At 42.1% G+C, this 17,666-nt stretch overlaps 1 protein-coding gene across 6 annotated transcripts in view; it reads left to right on the forward strand.

The window, feature by feature from the left end:
* Positions 1–17,666, forward strand: part of LOC147032110 (sprouty-related, EVH1 domain-containing protein 1-like) — a 90,234-nt gene that overhangs the window by 15,073 nt on the left and 57,495 nt on the right. The window contains exon 1 of one of the 6 annotated variants that reach the window (XM_085869432.1): positions 3,235–4,616. The exons of 4 other annotated variants lie outside the window; for them this stretch is intronic. In XM_085869432.1, the coding sequence (XP_085725558.1) occupies positions 4,606–4,616 (11 nt within the window). In that variant the 5' untranslated portion in view covers positions 3,235–4,605. Of the gene's footprint in view, positions 1–3,234; positions 4,617–17,666 lie in introns of those variants that run through there. One more of the 6 variants, XM_085869434.1, reaches the window with a different exon arrangement.

The raw sequence follows: 17,666 nt of genomic DNA on the forward strand, positions 1-17,666 counted from the left end.
ATGATTGCAGACTGATTCCCAAATGATTGCAGACTGATTCCCAAATGATTGCAGACTGATTCCCAAATGATCACAGACTGGTTTCAAAATGCTCGTAGACTGGTTCCCAAGGTTCCCAAATGCTCGCCCAAATGCTCGCAGACTGGTTCCCAAATGCTCGCAGACTGGTTCCCAAATGCTCGCAGACTGATTCCCAAATTCTCGCAGACTGATTCCCAAGGTTCCCAAATGTTCGCAGACTGGTTCCCAAATGCTCACCCAAATGATTGCAGACTGATTCCCAAATGATTGCAGACTGATTCCCAAATGATCGCAGACTGATTCCCAAATGATCACAGACTGGTTTCAAAATGCTCGTAGACTGGTTCCCAAGGTTCCCAAATGCTCGCCCAAATGCTCGCAGACTGGTTCCCAAATGCTCGCAGACTGGTTCGCAAATGCTCGCAGACTGATTCCCAAATGCTCGAAGACTGATTCCCAAGGTTCTCAAATGCTCGCAGACTGGTTCCCAAATGCTCACCCAAATGATTGCAGACTGATTCCCAAATGATCACAGACTGATTCCCAAATGATCACAGACTGGTTTCAAAATGCTCGTAGACTGGTTCCCAAGGTTCCCAAATGCTCACCCAAATGCTCGCAGACTGGTTCCCAAATGCTCGCAGACTGATTCCCAAATGCCCGCAGACTGATTCCCAAGGTTCCCAAATGTTCGCAGACTGGTTCCCAAATGCTCACCCAAATGATCGCAGACTGATTCCAAATTGCTCGCAGACTGGTTCTCAAATGCTCGCAGACTGGTTCTCAAATGCTCGCAGACTGGTTCTCCAATGCTCGCAGACTGGTTCCCAAATGCTCGCAGACTGATTCCCAAATGCTCGCAGACTGATTCCCAAGGTTCCCACATGCTCGCAGACTGATTCCCAAATGCTCGCAGATTGGTTCCCAAGGTTCCCAAATGCTCACTCAAATGATCGCAGACTGATTCCCAAATGATCGCAGACTGATTGCCGAATGCTCTCAGACTGATTCCCAAATGATCACAGACTGATTCCCAAATGATCGCAGACTGGTTCCTAAATGATCACAGACTGGTTCCCAAATGCTTGCAGACTGATTCACAGATGATCACGTTCCCAAATGCTCGCCCAAATGCTCGCAGACTGTTTCCCAAATGCTCGCAGACTGTTTCCCAAATGCTCGCAGACTGTTTCCCAAATGCTCGCAGACTGTTTCCCAAATGCTCGCAGACTGTTTCCCAAATGCTCGCAGACTGTTTCCCAAATGCTCGCAGACTGTTTCCCAAATGCTCGCAGACTGTTTCCCAAATGCTCGCAGACTGTTTCCCAAATGCTCGCAGACTGTTTCCCAAATGCTCGCAGACTGTTTCCCAAATGCTCGCAGACTGTTTCCCAAGGTTCTCAAATGCTTGCAGACTGATTCCTAAATGCTCGCAGACTGATTCCCAAATGCTCACAGACTGGTTTCAAAATGCTCGTAGACTGGTTCCCAAGGTTCCCAAATGCTCGCCCAAATGCTCGCAGACTGGTTCCCAAATGCTCGCAGACTGGTTCGCAAATGCTCGCAGACTGATTCCCAAATGCTCGAAGACTGATTCCCAAGGTTCTCAAATGCTCGCAGACTGGTTCCCAAATGCTCACCCAAATGATTGCAGACTGATTCCCAAATGATTGCAGACTGATTCCCAAATGATCACAGACTGATTCCCAAATGATCACAGACTGGTTTCAAAATGCTCGTAGACTGGTTCCCAAGGTTCCCAAATGCTCACCCAAATGCTCGCAGACTGGTTCCCAAATGCTCGCAGACTGATTCCCAAATGCCCGCAGACTGATTCCCAAGGTTCCCAAATGTTCGCAGACTGGTTCCCAAATGCTCACCCAAATGATCGCAGACTGATTCCAAATTGCTCGCAGACTGGTTCTCAAATGCTCGCAGACTGGTTCTCCAATGCTCGCAGACTGGTTCTCCAATGCTCGCAGACTGGTTCCCAAATGCTCGCAGACTGATTCCCAAATGCTCGCAGACTGATTCCCAAGGTTCCCACATGCTCGCAGACTGATTCCCAAATGCTCGCAGATTGGTTCCCAAGGTTCCCAAATGCTCACTCAAATGATCGCAGACTGATTCCCAAATGATCGCAGACTGATTGCCGAATGCTCTCAGACTGATTCCCAAATGATCGCAGACTGGTTCCTAAATGATCACAGACTGGTTCCCAAATGCTTGCAGACTGATTCACAGATGATCACGTTCCCAAATGCTCGCCCAAATGCTCGCAGACTGTTTCCCAAATGCTCGCAGACTGTTTCCCAAATGCTCGCAGACTGTTTCCCAAATGCTCGCAGACTGTTTCCCAAGGTTCTCAAATGCTTGCAGACTGATTCCCAAATGCTCGCAGACTGTTTCCCAAATGCTCGCAGACTGTTTCCCAAATGCTCGCAGACTGTTTCCCAAATGCTCGCAGACTGTTTCCCAAATGCTCGCAGACTGTTTCCCAAATGCTCGCAGACTGTTTCCCAAATGCTCGCAGACTGTTTCCCAAATGCTCGCAGACTGTTTCCCAAATGCTCGCAGACTGTTTCCCAAGGTTCTCAAATGCTTGCAGACTGATTCCTAAATGCTCGCAGACTGATTCCCAAATGCTCACAGACTGGTTCCCAAATTATCGCCCAAATGCTCGCAGACTCGTCTCCTCCAACAAATGGTGCACTCATTGATGCAACGCCCTGTCTGCAAAGCAACTGGATGCTCGTTTGTCGTCTGGTCAGGAATCAAACTTGGATTAGGCAGCTTCAGGGTGAGCACACTACCTTTGAGCCATCTTTTAGCCTAATGATCATGGATGAACAGGAGGGCTCGTAGGTTAGAATTTAGCATTTAGCCAGCAAACCGTCGCTTGCTCTTTATTTTGAAGATCCTCTCGTATCTTTAAAATCCTCAAGGAAGCACCAGCAAATGGACAGCCGATCTTATGAAAGGCAAAATACTAGATTCTGCAACATGCTGCCTTTGAGTCACCAGCATGACAGTTTGTAGTCAAATCCTAAACTATCACAAAGTGAAATCCATATTATAAACACTGTAATGTGATAAACCAGAACCTTTGAGCTGTTTATCCTATCCACAATTTAATATAAGTCATGGTTTTTGTTCATTTCCATGGCAATCTGCATAATTTTAATATCCTAACTGATTTTTGTATAACTGAAGAAGCTGAAGTTTTGGGTTTCTGTTTTTAATCGTAACTTAATTTTCATTCTTAATGTTTATCACATTGAGATCAAAATGTTTTCTTTGTGGTTAGGAAAGGAAATGGTTGCTTCCGACTAAAGCCACCACCAGACCAAAGCTCGCAGCGGAAGTGGAAGTGGATTTTGCTTTAGGCCCTGGTGCCTCTTTTGTTCTACTTTCCCTCCTGCTGGCTGTCCCTCCCCCACCATGAGTCACATGTTTTGTGCGTCATTGCTAAACACAGATAAGGATGCATCTTTCACAAAATGATGCAATGCACTTTGCTGATTCCAGTTAAATCAACATATTGAGCAGCTGGATATTGGAACCCACACTACTCTGCCTTGGATCTTTTGCAAATTTTTAGGTGGGTCATGTTGGGCCCAAGCAGACACTCTGCAAATACAGAGCAGCAAAGTGCTGCTGGTGGCAACTGTGTGCACAAACTTGTTTTGCAAGCCAATCAGCCACCAAGCTGGAGAATGGCGTGGGCTTTTTAATGAATGGCATTGACTCAAGTCTTTGTAATGTTAATGCTTAAAGACTGAAGAAAATGGCAGCTGAGGATGAAGATTGTTCTTTGCTTTTGCAGATCAGCATCAGACTTCACAGTGGAGTAGAGCATTTTAGTAGTAGGTAAGGGGTGTAAGGGCCCATGATGTAAATCAGTACAGGAGAGCTTGGTACTATTTGCTGGTTGACCAGGATGGCCGAGAGATACTCACACTCACCTCTGAGCCGTCCAGCCTGGGTTTGATTCACGGCTGAGCTACAAACTGTCATTCCGGTGTTTCACAGACAGGGAGTTTATCAATGTGTGGTACCATCCCTCGGATGGACGTCAAACCGGGCATCCCATCTGCCGGCATTAGTTGCTGGATGCGAAAGATCCCATGGTGTCCTTCGTGAAGAGTAGACGAGCTATCGCCGCCACCATGAATTTCTTACAAATTCCTGCCTTAACTTGCTGAGTGTGTTGCATCAGCGGGACAGTCATGCCCTCCACCAATGATGCGACTTGCTGTCTTGTGGTTGCATACAAAAGAAGAAGATACCTGGTAAAATGTTCATTTTACAGGTGGTGAGCAATACATCAATTGCTTGTCTGTTTATCAAATGCTGTCAACGTGGGAAAGCTCCAAAACCTATGCTTCTCCCAACGTTGTTGGTGGATGCTGTTTCGAAATGTGTGAGTGAGTGAGTCCAGCACACTTGTTTATCGCTGCTCTGGATGTGTTTAACTGACTGTTCAGAACAGTAGAAGCACAAACGGCAAGCTGACTTTTGAGATTCATGGCAAGCTGACCTTTGACATTTACATCGAAGGTATTTCGGTGAAGGCTCCATCCCATGGAGGAATGGTAAAAATTAATGCTCTCTGTGTAGCTGATGTAAAATAGGTCTCATTTCATTTAGGCCTCTACTGCTTGCAGCTCTGAACTGCAAAATAACACCTCTCAGTATTTTTATTTATTAAAACCAGGTGTTTGGTCTTATAAAATAACTTGTGTTCACTTCCAACTGTACACCAGATGTTTTGTATTTTTACCTGGAATTGTTTCTTTCCTTGTCATACTTCAACTTGATGTTGACATTGTGCTTGTGAAATGGCCACACTGTACAGTTGGTACATTAATAAATGAAGCGGATTATCTGAGAATGGTACAAATTTGACCTTGGCTTCTGCTCGGTAGTGAAAATGCAGTGACACATTGGATTGAATGATTTTTGACGGGATTTGTCTTTATGCCGTGTTGGTAAATAAAACCCATAATCACATGTTTCCTACTCCTATGCATGTGCTGAAAAATCAAGATGGCACGGCACGGAGCGAATTGACAAGAAGGGTCCAACCGATTAATTATGACATTTTGGGTCAACCATAAACATCAAGCCTATTGAAATTTCGACAGCACAGTATGGTGATTGTTTCCTGCCAAGAACATTGTATCTTGATCGTACAAATCATTTTGAAGTGTGCCATGCTGGTGTATGGAATGTAAACCGTGCACCCTCGATCAACAACGGAAATGTCAAACAAGTTTAGCGTTTCATTTGGACAAAGCATAAGAGTTTCTGTTTCAGTTTGGAAGTGATCCTTTGTTTCGGTAAATCGGAGTCCATCATTTATGACGAGTTGGTTATTGTTGTATCCAAAAGTTCACGTTAAATTGGCACCACCATTTTCGAATTTTGTTTTTTTTTCTCAACAAAAATATGGAATTGGGAAATATTAAGTAAATATACAAGTGTGTGTGTGTGTGTGTGTGTGTGTGTGTGTGTGTGTGTGTGTGTGTGTGTGTGTGTGTGTGTGTGTGTGTGTGTGTGTGTGTGTGTGTGTGTGTGTGTGTGTGTGTGTGTGTGAAAATGTATGCTATGGATGCTAGAATTATCCATTGTAATCGTTTTCCAATGATTCAGACCAAGCACTTATTAATTCTGAATCAAATAGGAGTCAGACTTTGCCACAGGCGTCGATTCATTCATGATCCAGGAACTTCCTCAGGCCCATGATGTAAATCAGTGGAGTAGAGCTCAGTACTATTTTGCTGGTTGACTGTGACTTCCTTTTTGAACAATGGATAATCCCAACCTTATTAACCTGATATTTAAAAAAAAAAAAACTAGGCATACTTAAGGAATGGATTCCAGGAAGTTCTGCTGTTCCATTAATCACTGCGTAAGAATGCCTGAGGCCTGAGAAAGTTCGTGAAACATGACTGAAGCATCACCTAATCGGGCTCAATCTCCTCTTTCCTGTTTGGTTTGTATTGGTTGAGTCGTGCTTAGTACTATTCATTCGTTGGCTGTGCCTTGTTTTTTTTATGGGAATAAATAAATAAATAAATATATTTACCATACATATAATGGTATGTTTGTGTATATGTCGGCATGCTTTCTCGGTTCGGGTATGTAGATGGTATAAAAATAAAGGGATACCAGCAGAGTGGACCTTAATGCTGCCCCGATTCCTAATTCTCAGTTCAGTTCAAGTTTTATCCACTACCAGCAGGGGTAACCGGTGTTGCCCTGTGATGTTCTATTCCTGTTGGCATTTTGAATAAAATCAAATTGGTTTTTTTTCTAAAAAAAAAAAAAAATTTGTGGGGAACTAAAACACTTCCCTACACCCACTAAGGAATGGGGTTGGGGGATCATTTAATATTACCCTTCACATAGCTACAAAGGCTTAGGTGGTACGATAGAGCAATTAAAAAAAAATCCAACATTTCAAAATTGGCAAACAAGTTTGCCTAAAACACTCCCCGACACTCACTGATGAACCTCTGAATGTTTGACGAAGATCTGTTTGGCCATCTCTGAGAAAAATGGTGACAGATACAGATGAGCATCCCTCTTGTAGTATAGATGTACCACCACCCATCATTGTGATGGTCCCTAGTGATCATTAACTACCACGCGAAGCGAAAATCATGGTCAATTGCATTTGATTCATGTATGTCTGTCTGTCTTATATGGACTAGCCCTTTAATTGAGGAACAGCTTATTGAAATTGAATGTTATATTTTAAACATGAATAGGAAGACAAGTTTGCCGTTTTACCGTAATCTAGCTTTGAACTTGTCCTGACCACACATACACAGAGAGGAGTGAGATAATATCTTTACTCTGTCTGCCTGGCAGCCAAACAAAATTGAAAATTATTCAAAACAGAAAATGTACTGTTTTTAAGGACGTTATAAAGGACACAAACAACAGACACGAAGAACAAATGTAATGTATTGGATAGGGTGGCATAATAGATACTGCATCAATGGCTGTAAAACCAGAAATCGATTTATTTAACCCTTTGAATCAATTCTTTAATTAAAAGACTTTTACAATCTTTATTTTATTTCAATTTAATTATATACTTGAACACTGCAGTAAGCAAATTGCCTGTCATACTTCCAAGAATGTCCAGTTTTGTATTACTTCAATTTAAATAAGTAAAAAGGACATAAAATGTCATAGCCCCCGTTGTTTTAGTAATTTTGCTGAATGGAGTTAAAGGGCTAGTCCATATTTATGTACAACTAAAATGACCGCCAGTCTACCAGTCGGCCATCTTTGATCAGATCGCAAAATAAATTGAGGAGCATGTGTATGCCATCATGTGCTGTGCTTGTGCCAAGAACAAAATTAGACCATGCATGTCTGAGATATGGTTGGGGACACATTTATGTGACAAAATGGCCGCTAGTCGGCCATCCTGGAACTGATCTCGGAAAACATGCTGTGCATATATAAGCCATTATTCCTTATCTGTCTGCCAAGTTTGAACAACATTGATAAATACTTGTCTGAGAAATGGTTGAGGACGTGTTCTACATCATGTTTTTTTACAATTAAAATTGCCACCAGTCTACCAGTTGGCCATTTTGATCGGATCACAAAATAAAGTTAGGTGCAAGTGTATGCCATCGTGCGCTGTGGTTGTGACATGTTTGAACAAAATCGGACCATGCATGTTGGAGAAATGGTTGGGGACACGTTTAAGTAACAAAATAGTTGCCAGTCGGCCATCTTGTATCTGATCTCGAAAAAAAGACATGCATATGTATATTATTGTGTTGTCTTTGTGCCAAGTACGAATAAAATCGGTCCATACATGTATGAGATATGGTTGCGGACTTGCGCACTTGCGCACGCACGCACGGACACGAAAATAGACCAAATCCATAAGCCCTTGTTTCAGACTAAGTTCAAAAGGGGCTAATGAAGGTTCAGTGGGGTGGTGTGTAAAGATGGTGCTTAGGACTGCTTCTGGACTACGTACTTCAATGGCACTAAAGTTCCGTTTTTTTTTTTAACAATCCTTTAAAATAATTATTTTGTTAAAATTGAAGTAAGACTTACGAGGTCTCGTGTTCTATGAACTCTCGAGTTGGTTAAAGGAAAGTTGAAGGTTATATCATAGTTTTTGAAGTTGTGTTCATTTCGTCTACGTAAGAAGACCTGATAAATCTTGACGAGTTTCCACATCTGTTCTCTGTGTTGTCGGAGTTGTCAACTCGGAGGCCAGACTCATAGAAGTTGTCAACTCGGAGGTCAGATTCATGCAAGTTGTCAACTCGGAGGTCAGATTCATACAAGTTGTCAACTCAGAGGTCAGATTCATACAAGTTGTCAACTCGGAGGTCAGATTCATACAAGTTGTCAACTCGGAGGTCAGATTCATACAAGTTGTCAACTCGGAGGTCAGATTCATACAAGTTGTCAACTCAGAGGTCAGATTCATACAAGTTGTCAACTCGGAGGTCAGATTCATACAAGTTGTCAACTCGGAGGTCAGATTCATACAAGTTGTCAACTCGGAGGTCAGATTCATACAAGTTGTCAACTCTGAGGCCGCATGCTTTTTGGGAAAAAAAAAAATAGGGGGATATTGTAATCGCCTCTGTCTGTATGTCCATATAGTCCAGTCAATGTAGCAAATTTGAGGGGGTAACCCACCACTAATTGCAAAATAATTGTTTCCACTGTAGTGTATTTCAGTAAGACCCCTTAATCACCATACTAAAAGTCCTAACAAATCCTAGCATGGGAAAGTAGTGTAATTTGCATAATATGCAAATTAGCTTCCGCCATAAGAGAAAATTCATATTTTCACTATAACTTTGCATCTAAGTACTGTATCCGATTGAACCGTAACCCTAACCCTAACTTGTATTGTTTCTGCTCTGTTATTTCATGAATTACAGAGAGCTATGTCTGAGTATGTTTTCTGCGAGAAGAGTTTAGAAGATGTTCAGGATACTGCAATCCTACGAGAAAAGGGGAGCGAGAGTATCAACAGGGCCAGTAAGCAACAAGGAAGAGTTATAAGAACTCATAGAGGTCATCGAGTACACACAGAATGCCGACGGGTTTTCACTCATCCACAGACGATTGCAAAGGCACAGGAAAAAGTAACTGAACAAGATCAGCCCTCACCGTGTATCCTTCGTTCAGAAACGCCAACGTTCAGTTTGGATAAGCACCGTTTGTTTTGCGATGAACCAGCTACTTACAATGAGAAAATGTGTGATGGCATGGATGTCTATCCTGTAAGAACCACATCATTCCAAAATATTGTCTTACATTCATGTGCACAAAGGAAAGATGAATGGTCTACGTTAGTTTCAGGCAGAATTGCATATGCTCATGACCTAATCACAGCCGATGCAGTTTACCATCAAAGCTGTAATGTCAACTTCTGGACTGGGAAGCAGGTTCCATAGCAACATTCCTCTGGACTAGGTAGTGTTGCAAAGAAACAAAGGCTTGGTAGACCCAAAGAAGCAGAAAGATATGAAGCATATTCCTGTTGGTTGCAAAGTACCTGGAGGAAAATGATGATGAACAGATTACAATAACAGATTTGATTGAGAAAATGGAGACAGGTCTTTTGGGTTCAGAGGTTGCAGCTTATGGCTTTACACATATGAAGAGTAAACTCATGGAACATTTTGGTGACAATATCATAATAACCGAGCTGAATGGGAAGCCAAATCTTGTAACTTTTAGACGAACAGCAGCAAATATTCTCCATGACTTTTACAAGGAACAGAAGAAAGAGGACCTTGATATTGAGAAAATACGAATGATAAACACAGTTGCCAAGCTTATCAAGAGTGACATAAAGGCAGTTGACTCTTCTAATGATGGATATCCAACCAGAGAACAGATGTCATCAACAGAAGCAGCTGGCAGTTCATTCCACAGTCACTACTGATGTTGTTGCAAGGTTTGTTCGTTGGCAAAAACACTGATCTGAAGGTAGCATCAATTGGACAAGCTATAATGCAAGCAACAAGGCCAAGAGTCAATCTCGCCCCATTGCAATTTCGACGAGCAACTGAAATGCATCATCAGCTTTCATCACGGTTCATCATAGATACTCTTCATAAACACAGCTTCAGTTGTTCCTATTCTGAAGTGCGGAAGTTCGAGAAAAGTGCCGCTCTTACACAAGGGGCAGAGTTGCCTGAGCCTGGATCTGGAGAGTTCATTCAGCATGTTGGTTACAATGTTGATCACAATATAAGAACTCTTGATGGCTTTGGAACATTCCATGGAATGGGGATTATTTCCACTCTCACACCAGGAAAGCTGCTAAGTAAACCTGTACCTAGAGTATCAGTGACAATGGATGACATCATAAAAGTGGGAAGGATCAACATCAAAACTTTCAAATCTCTGCACACAGGATGTAATCCATGAACATACAAAGAACTGCAGGCAATGGAAGTGCACGATCCAACGTATCACATCGATCTTCTGTGGGAAGTGGCATTTGTCCTTCGTCCTAAGAGGCCAGCATGGTCAGGTATGATGCAGACACATCTCCCCGCTGCACCAGAGAAGTTGACCAAGATATTCATGTGTAACTGCAAGACCGGGTGTAGCACCAGCAGATGCACCTGCAAGCGTATTCCCATTGACTGTACATGGATGTGTGGGGTGTGTAAAGGTGTAAGTTGCGCTAATTCATCTTGGGTGGAGATAGATGACAGCAGTGATTGATACTGATTGATATGTTACCTGAAAATTCATAAAGAACACTAACCACATTACCGATTAGCAGTGAAAACCTGTGTTAAATGTATCTTATCATCTTGATTGGGTGTCACCACTAAGTATTTCAGGTATTGCTTGTTGCTGCTTTAGTTAATTTTTCATACCTTCTTTTATATGACTTTATTGTTTGTATCAGGCGCATGGATGCAAAGTTATCTGACATTTTTGATTTTCTCTAATTGCTAAACGCTAATATGCATATTTTATGCACGTTATATTCATAATATGGGTTTGGATACTTGTTCCTTATATGGAAAATAATAGTGAAAATTAGAAATTTCTCTAATTCCTGAAACGAATTTGAATAATATGCAAATTATATTCAAAATATTAATTTGCAAATGTGCCTATCACGTTCATTGACCTTCAAAACATGGGTTTGGACACTTGATTTGCTTCAATTGGGTACTTAGATGCAAATTTATAGCGAAAATATGAATTTTCTCTTATGGCGGAAGCTAATTTTCATATTATGCAAATTACACTACTTTCCCATGCTAGGATTTGCTAGGACTTTTCGTATGGTGATTAGGGGGTCTTACTGAAATGCACTGCAGTGGAAATGATTATTTTTGCAATTAGTGGTGGGTGAAGATACTAATTTGACTGGACTAATCATGCTATCCCCTCTTAAACGGTTATGCAGAATTTCACCAAACTTGATAGTTATGATCAACGCATGGCAAGAAGGTGCAAGAACAGTATCATTTTGGCCCCAATCCTAGGGGCAATCAACATTGGGGATGCATGAAATATGTAAGGATTTGCTTTGATTTGACCCCCCTGGGTCATGCCCCAGTCACAGGGGTCAAAACGGAAAAACATTTTTAACTCAAAATCTGATATTGGGTTCTTCCTGATGGAACTTGATGCCATCTTTCAACTTTGATTAACATTGGAAGCGTAGGGATTTGTGATGACGTGCCATCGACTTTGCTGTAGTTGTTATTATTATTACTATTATTATTATTATTACTATTATTATTAATAACCTTGCCGAAGGAGAGGGTATTGCATTTGGGTCCATTTGTTTGTTTGTCTGCACAGAATTTTGGGGTTTTTCTCCACAACCGCTTGTCGGATTGAGACAAAATTTTCACCATCGGTGCGACAACTCATGTAGAATGTTTTAATGATATTTACGATGTCATAGATCATGTCGTGTGGCAGCCATGTTGGTAAAACGGAAAAAATTGGACCTCTGTATCTCTGAAACTGCATCTCTGAAAAAATTGAAACTTGGCACAAAGCAAGTACTCCTCATGGGGAATGAGTGATTTTTATCTTGCCAAAAAGAAGTTTTTGCAAGATATGTTGGTCAGCTTGTATGTTTTTTTTTGTCTGTAATCACGTATCCATCACTCTGCAGAGCACAGTTATCATTGGAAAATTTTGTAACTTCGCATATCAGAGTCCTATAGAGGTCCCTTTCAGCGCATAAAATTTTCAAGGTCAAAGGTCAAGGTCACTTTGTCGCAAATCAGGGGAGTCGTCGAAACCCTTATTTTTTGAGTAATTTTGATCGGATCGTCTTCAAACTTCATGGGAATATAGTTCATGGTCTCGCGCTCAGCTGATTAATTTTAGGTGGCGATCGGCCTTGACCTTCATGGTTAGCGCTGGAGGTCGAAAGTTTTTGACCCCAAGGTCAAATTTTGAAATCTTAGATACCATATTGAGTAATAAAACAAATGAAAGCGCTTGATAAGTGCTTTCCAGATCTGTCAAAAGTTTGACGCTATGACATCATTTGATGACGTCATGACGAAAAAACTGATTTTTCATGAAAATTTTATTTCCTCAGTTCTCATCAAAATCTCTTGATATTTCATGTACAACGGTCCTGGAGAGATCCCATTAACCGTACGAAAATATAAAGGTCAAGGTCACAAAATGGTCAAGCATGAAGGTTGACGAAACCCTTATTTTTTGAGTAACTTTAATCGAATAAATTAGTCACTCATGTTCACATTTTGGCAAGATACTGGTCACCCTGGGGTGACATCGGTTTATTTTTTTTTGATGATGTTATAGGTGCCTTCGTTATGACGTCATAATTGCATATGTGGAATGCTATATCCGATTGGTATGAAAATTTTCGAGGGTCATCTTAGGGATAAAATGGTCCACAAAGATTTTTTGGATGGTGTGATCGGTCACGTGATTTGGCAGCCATATTGTTATTTTGTTCTTTTTTAACCTTCAAAAATCTTCTTCGCTGAAATGGCTCAAGTAAACAGATCGAGGCGAAACTTTACACATATGACCGCCCATCCATGAGGAAGAAAAGTTTCACACATATGACATCATAGGTCACATGGTTTGGCAGCCAAATTGGATTAAAGAAAAATATGAAATAATGTTTTCTCTGGAACCGCTTAATCAATCAACGAGAAACTTCACAATTGTGATCTAGTCGCGATTGGGAATATATGTTATACATTTCAACTTTATCAGGATGGTCTGGCAGCCAGATTTATTTATTTTCTTAATCTGGGTTTTATATGTTTTTTAATTATATTTTTATGTATTTTTTAAATAAGGCTTACTTGGCTGTGCCTGGATGGGTTTGAGGGTCGAGGAGGAGCAGCTGAAATGTAAATCCTATCCAGGATTCTCCTGATGACTTCATCTTTTATTTTTGCTTGTTTGGGTTCCTTCTGATTATCCAATGCAGGAATGTACCTATTTGGTCTTCCATTTGATTTGAATTGAATTTATTTTAATCCCATTATAAATTCAACTGAATAATAATATAACAAGCTGGCAGGCGGCGATGGGTCGCCAAGCATGGAAACTATAAGATATAGATCAAAATGGATGTCATATAGCGGATAGGGAATCACCTTAAGATTATGCATATCAAATCTCATCCAGTTCCATCGACTGATAACTACTCGGTATCCATTTGAATGAAAAGTACCGAAAATGCGGTTTGAAATCGGAAATCCCCAAAGTTCAAGGGGGTGCTGTGGGTGAACAAAGATCTAAATCGAAAATCTGGCTCGATCGTTTGTGCACAATGTATTCTAGATAATTAGTGTGAATTTTCATGACCATCCGACCATAACCCTAGGAGGAGTAGCATTTGGCGCGAAGGCACCTTCAGCTCTCGCATATTATCGATTTTTGCACCAATTGACCTTTGACCCCTGACCTAAGTGAAATCGGTCAATATGTCCTGAGGCAAAGTTGTAGTACTCATTGAGTACCATGAAGCTGCAAAGTTTCATTCATATCGATGCACTCACCTGGTCGCTAGGGGGCCTTCAATTTTCGCGCATACCCTAATTGTAGGGGGCGCTGCGGGTAAAGTATTCCATATATCACAAAAACTGGAATATATTTGATAGAGCATCACCTGTAGATCATTCCTGCCAAATTTCATAATGCTATGTGGGATAATGGCTTTCGGAATTGATTTTGCATGAACGTACCGATTTTGAAGGTTTTTCGGTTGTTGCTAGGGAACCGAAGCGTCCCGAGCAACCATCACAATTTCCAAAGCACTAGGTCATAAGATGTACCTACCACCCTAGTTTGGTCAAAATCCACCCACGTTTACTTCCAATTATGCTGATGACAAACGAACAGACTTTCAGACCAGGTTTCAGGACCAGGTCTGGTTTTTGGTTTCAGACCAGGTCACTCTACCCTAGATATGCTGCTACTGCTCTCCCATCAATGGATGGAGGTCCTCAATGCCAGACAGGAAATCCGAGCCGTATCCCTGGACATATCACGTGCTTTTGACACAGTCTGGCACCCTGCCCTACTCACCAAACTCTCTTCCCATGGTATTCAAGGCCATCTCCACTCATGGCTCGCAGACTTCCTCTCCTGTCGCAGTCAACGTGTGGCCCTAAATGGAGTTCTTTCATCCCCTCTTCCTGTGCAGGCTGGAGTTCCTCAAGGTAGCGTTCTGGGCCCTGTTCTTTTTCTGGTTTTCATCAATGATCTCTCGGACTCTCTGGAAAATCCTCTATTTCTCTTTGCCGATGACTCCACCCTCTGCCGTACCATCTGTCATCCCTCAGACCGGCAAGCAGCAGCTTCTTCGCTCACTGCAGATCTGGATAAAATCACAAACTGGTCCAACACGTGGAACATGTCTTTCAATCCAGACAAATCTCACACTCTCACTATGTCTCTTCGAAAGGACCGTTTACAAAACCCCCCATCCACTTTCTCAACAATCCTCTGGAAGAAGTCTTTTCTTTCAAGCTTCTGGGTCTCACTATCTGCCATGACCTTTCCTGGGAAAGTCACATTTCCAACCTTGCCTCAAAAGCCAGTCGCCGACTGGGAATCCTCCGTCGTGCAAAGTCCTTCCTCGGCCCTCTTGAGCTCCTGACCACTTACAAAGCTTTTGTCCATAGCCTGATGGAGTACTGCTCTCCCCTCTGGGCTGGTGCTCCTGCCTCCCACCTTTCTCGACTTCACGCTGTCGAAACCAGGGCTTTTAAGATCATTGGCATCTCCCGCAATGAAGCTGAGTCTTTGGGCCTCTCACTCAATCACCGCAGGTTGGTCGGTGGTCTTTCTGTCTTCTACCGACTCCTCTCCAGCCTTGCCCCCTGCTCTCTCTGTGATTTGTCCCAACCACATTTCCACAGGGCGCTCAAGGTCCGCCAACAACCCCCTTCTGGTAAAACTACCAAAATCACGAATCACTGCTCATCTTCACTCTTTCATTCCTCTTTTTTCCCGCCTTTGGAATAAACTTCCTCACTCTATTCTTTCCCATTCTTCCCTCCAGGCTTTCAAAACAGCTGTTCACCACCACCTCTTATCTTCCCCCATCCAAATCCTCGATCTTTTCTACCCCCGATAATCCACCCAAGCCCACTTCCTTCAATTCTCCTGCTTTCCTTCCTGAAAGTCCCTTTAATGTCCATCTTCCCCTCGCCATGTTCCCCGTCCCATCCCCATCCTTCTCCCTTCCACAGTTCACCTGTGTCTGTTCCCCAATGTTTTGTCCCTTCCACTCCCGCCCCTCTTGTCTCATGCCTCCTTGCTGTGAGTTGTGTGTTAGCTCTCATACGAGCCTCGACCAAGGTATACAAAAAAAAATAAAAAAAAAATAAAAAAAAAAATACATCCAAACAAACAGACAGAATTACTGACAATAAGGGTCACCTATTTCGGCGACCCAAAAACAGCACAGGTCAGGGTCAGGTGTCCGATCAAAGTGAGACGTCTTGGTACCCGGTCATCACTGTCAGCAGTTATAAGGTGGCAATTCTAAATATGTCTCTTATTAATTATGTAACACACCAGTACACAAATACCACACAAGATACACCACACAACACACCACACAACACACCACACAAAACAAGTCCTGGCGAGGGTTTGCAACCTCTGATTTCTCTTTTTCTTGTTATTGTTATTATTATTATTATTATTATTGTTATTATTATCATACATTCATGGAGATAATGGACTGGGCATAGTGGCGTGCGCCTGTAATCCGGCTAGTCAGAGGCTTGGGTTAGAGGATCGCTTGAGGACGGGAGCTCTGCGCTGGGCCGCGCTATGAGAGGGTGTAGGGCAGCCCGGAATCATGGCGAAACCCAATCCTTATCCCTGTGTCGTAAGAGGTGACCAGGGTTGCGTCAGGAAAGGCATCCGGCGAAAAACCTATGCCAAATCAGTATGCGGATCATAACGGATGATCCGCTGTGGCGACCCCTAATGGGAGCAGCCAAAAGACGAACAACACAACATTCATGGAGATAATGGGTTGCATTGACTTTTCGAAGGGAGCATGGAACTTTCTATTTTGCCTATTCTAAGTTCTGAGGATTTTCATAGCGAACCATAATTTGTGGACTGGCATTGCATGTAGACCATTCCAGGTGGAACAGGCAGATTACCCCTCCCTGAAGGTTATTGGTGAACTAATTCAGCTGAACTTATAAACAAAGCAATAATGGCAAAACAATTCTCCTGAGAGTGGCTTGGTTTTGAGATGCTTAAATCCAAATCCTTAATACTGCAGCTATAAGTTCGATTTGACCTCAAACCTTTGGAATGTCAGCCTTGTATCATTACCACTTTTGGAGTTTGCCTTATTACCTCCACCACCGAAGTTATGTTTTCACCCCTGTCTGTCTGTCTGTAAACAGGATGTCTCCAGAAGTTGTGGACAGATTCAGAAGAAATTTGGTGACAGGTTGGGTGTGTGACAAGGACGAATTAATTAGATTTTGGTGAAGAACCGAATCCGGATCCGATAGTTTTTAAAGTTATTCTTCACCATTGAGAGATAGGGCCAAAAATGATGTTTCGCACTATTTCCTAAAAAGTTGTGGACGGATTCGGTCGAAACTTGGTGAACAGCTTGGGACAAATTGATTTGATTTTGGTAAATATCCGATTCGAGAACAATTTGAGAAAACAAGGACGATTCGAGAATTTTTTTTATTTTTATAAGCAATTCTTCACTATTGAGAAATCAGGCCCAAAACGATATACAGTATAGCACGATGTCTCCAAAAGTTGTGGATGGATTATGGCAAAACTTGATGGATTAGAGCTTGGTGAAACTTGGTGGACAAAATGAGTACAAGCCAATTAGATTTTGGTTCAGGTCAGCAGATCCAGATGATCGGTGGTATATATAATGTAAGGTGTTCAGCCTGGCGGAGGTATGCACTCTACCGACTGCCGTTCCAGTCGAATATGTGATGCAAATATAGATTTGAAAATTAACACGACTCCATTATGTGTCCAACGTGACGGTCTTTATATATTTCTTCTGTAGAGACCCTTTGACAATACTTCTGGCTCCTATCCCACTAATGTGGTGGTCATTGAGACAAGTGGTCTTATAATATTGTAAC

This window comes from Eptatretus burgeri, chromosome 2 (assembly GCF_056783735.1).
Source record: "Eptatretus burgeri isolate ZD-2024b chromosome 2, Ebu_testis_v1, whole genome shotgun sequence".
Lineage (NCBI taxonomy): Eukaryota > Metazoa > Chordata > Myxini > Myxiniformes > Myxinidae > Eptatretus > Eptatretus burgeri.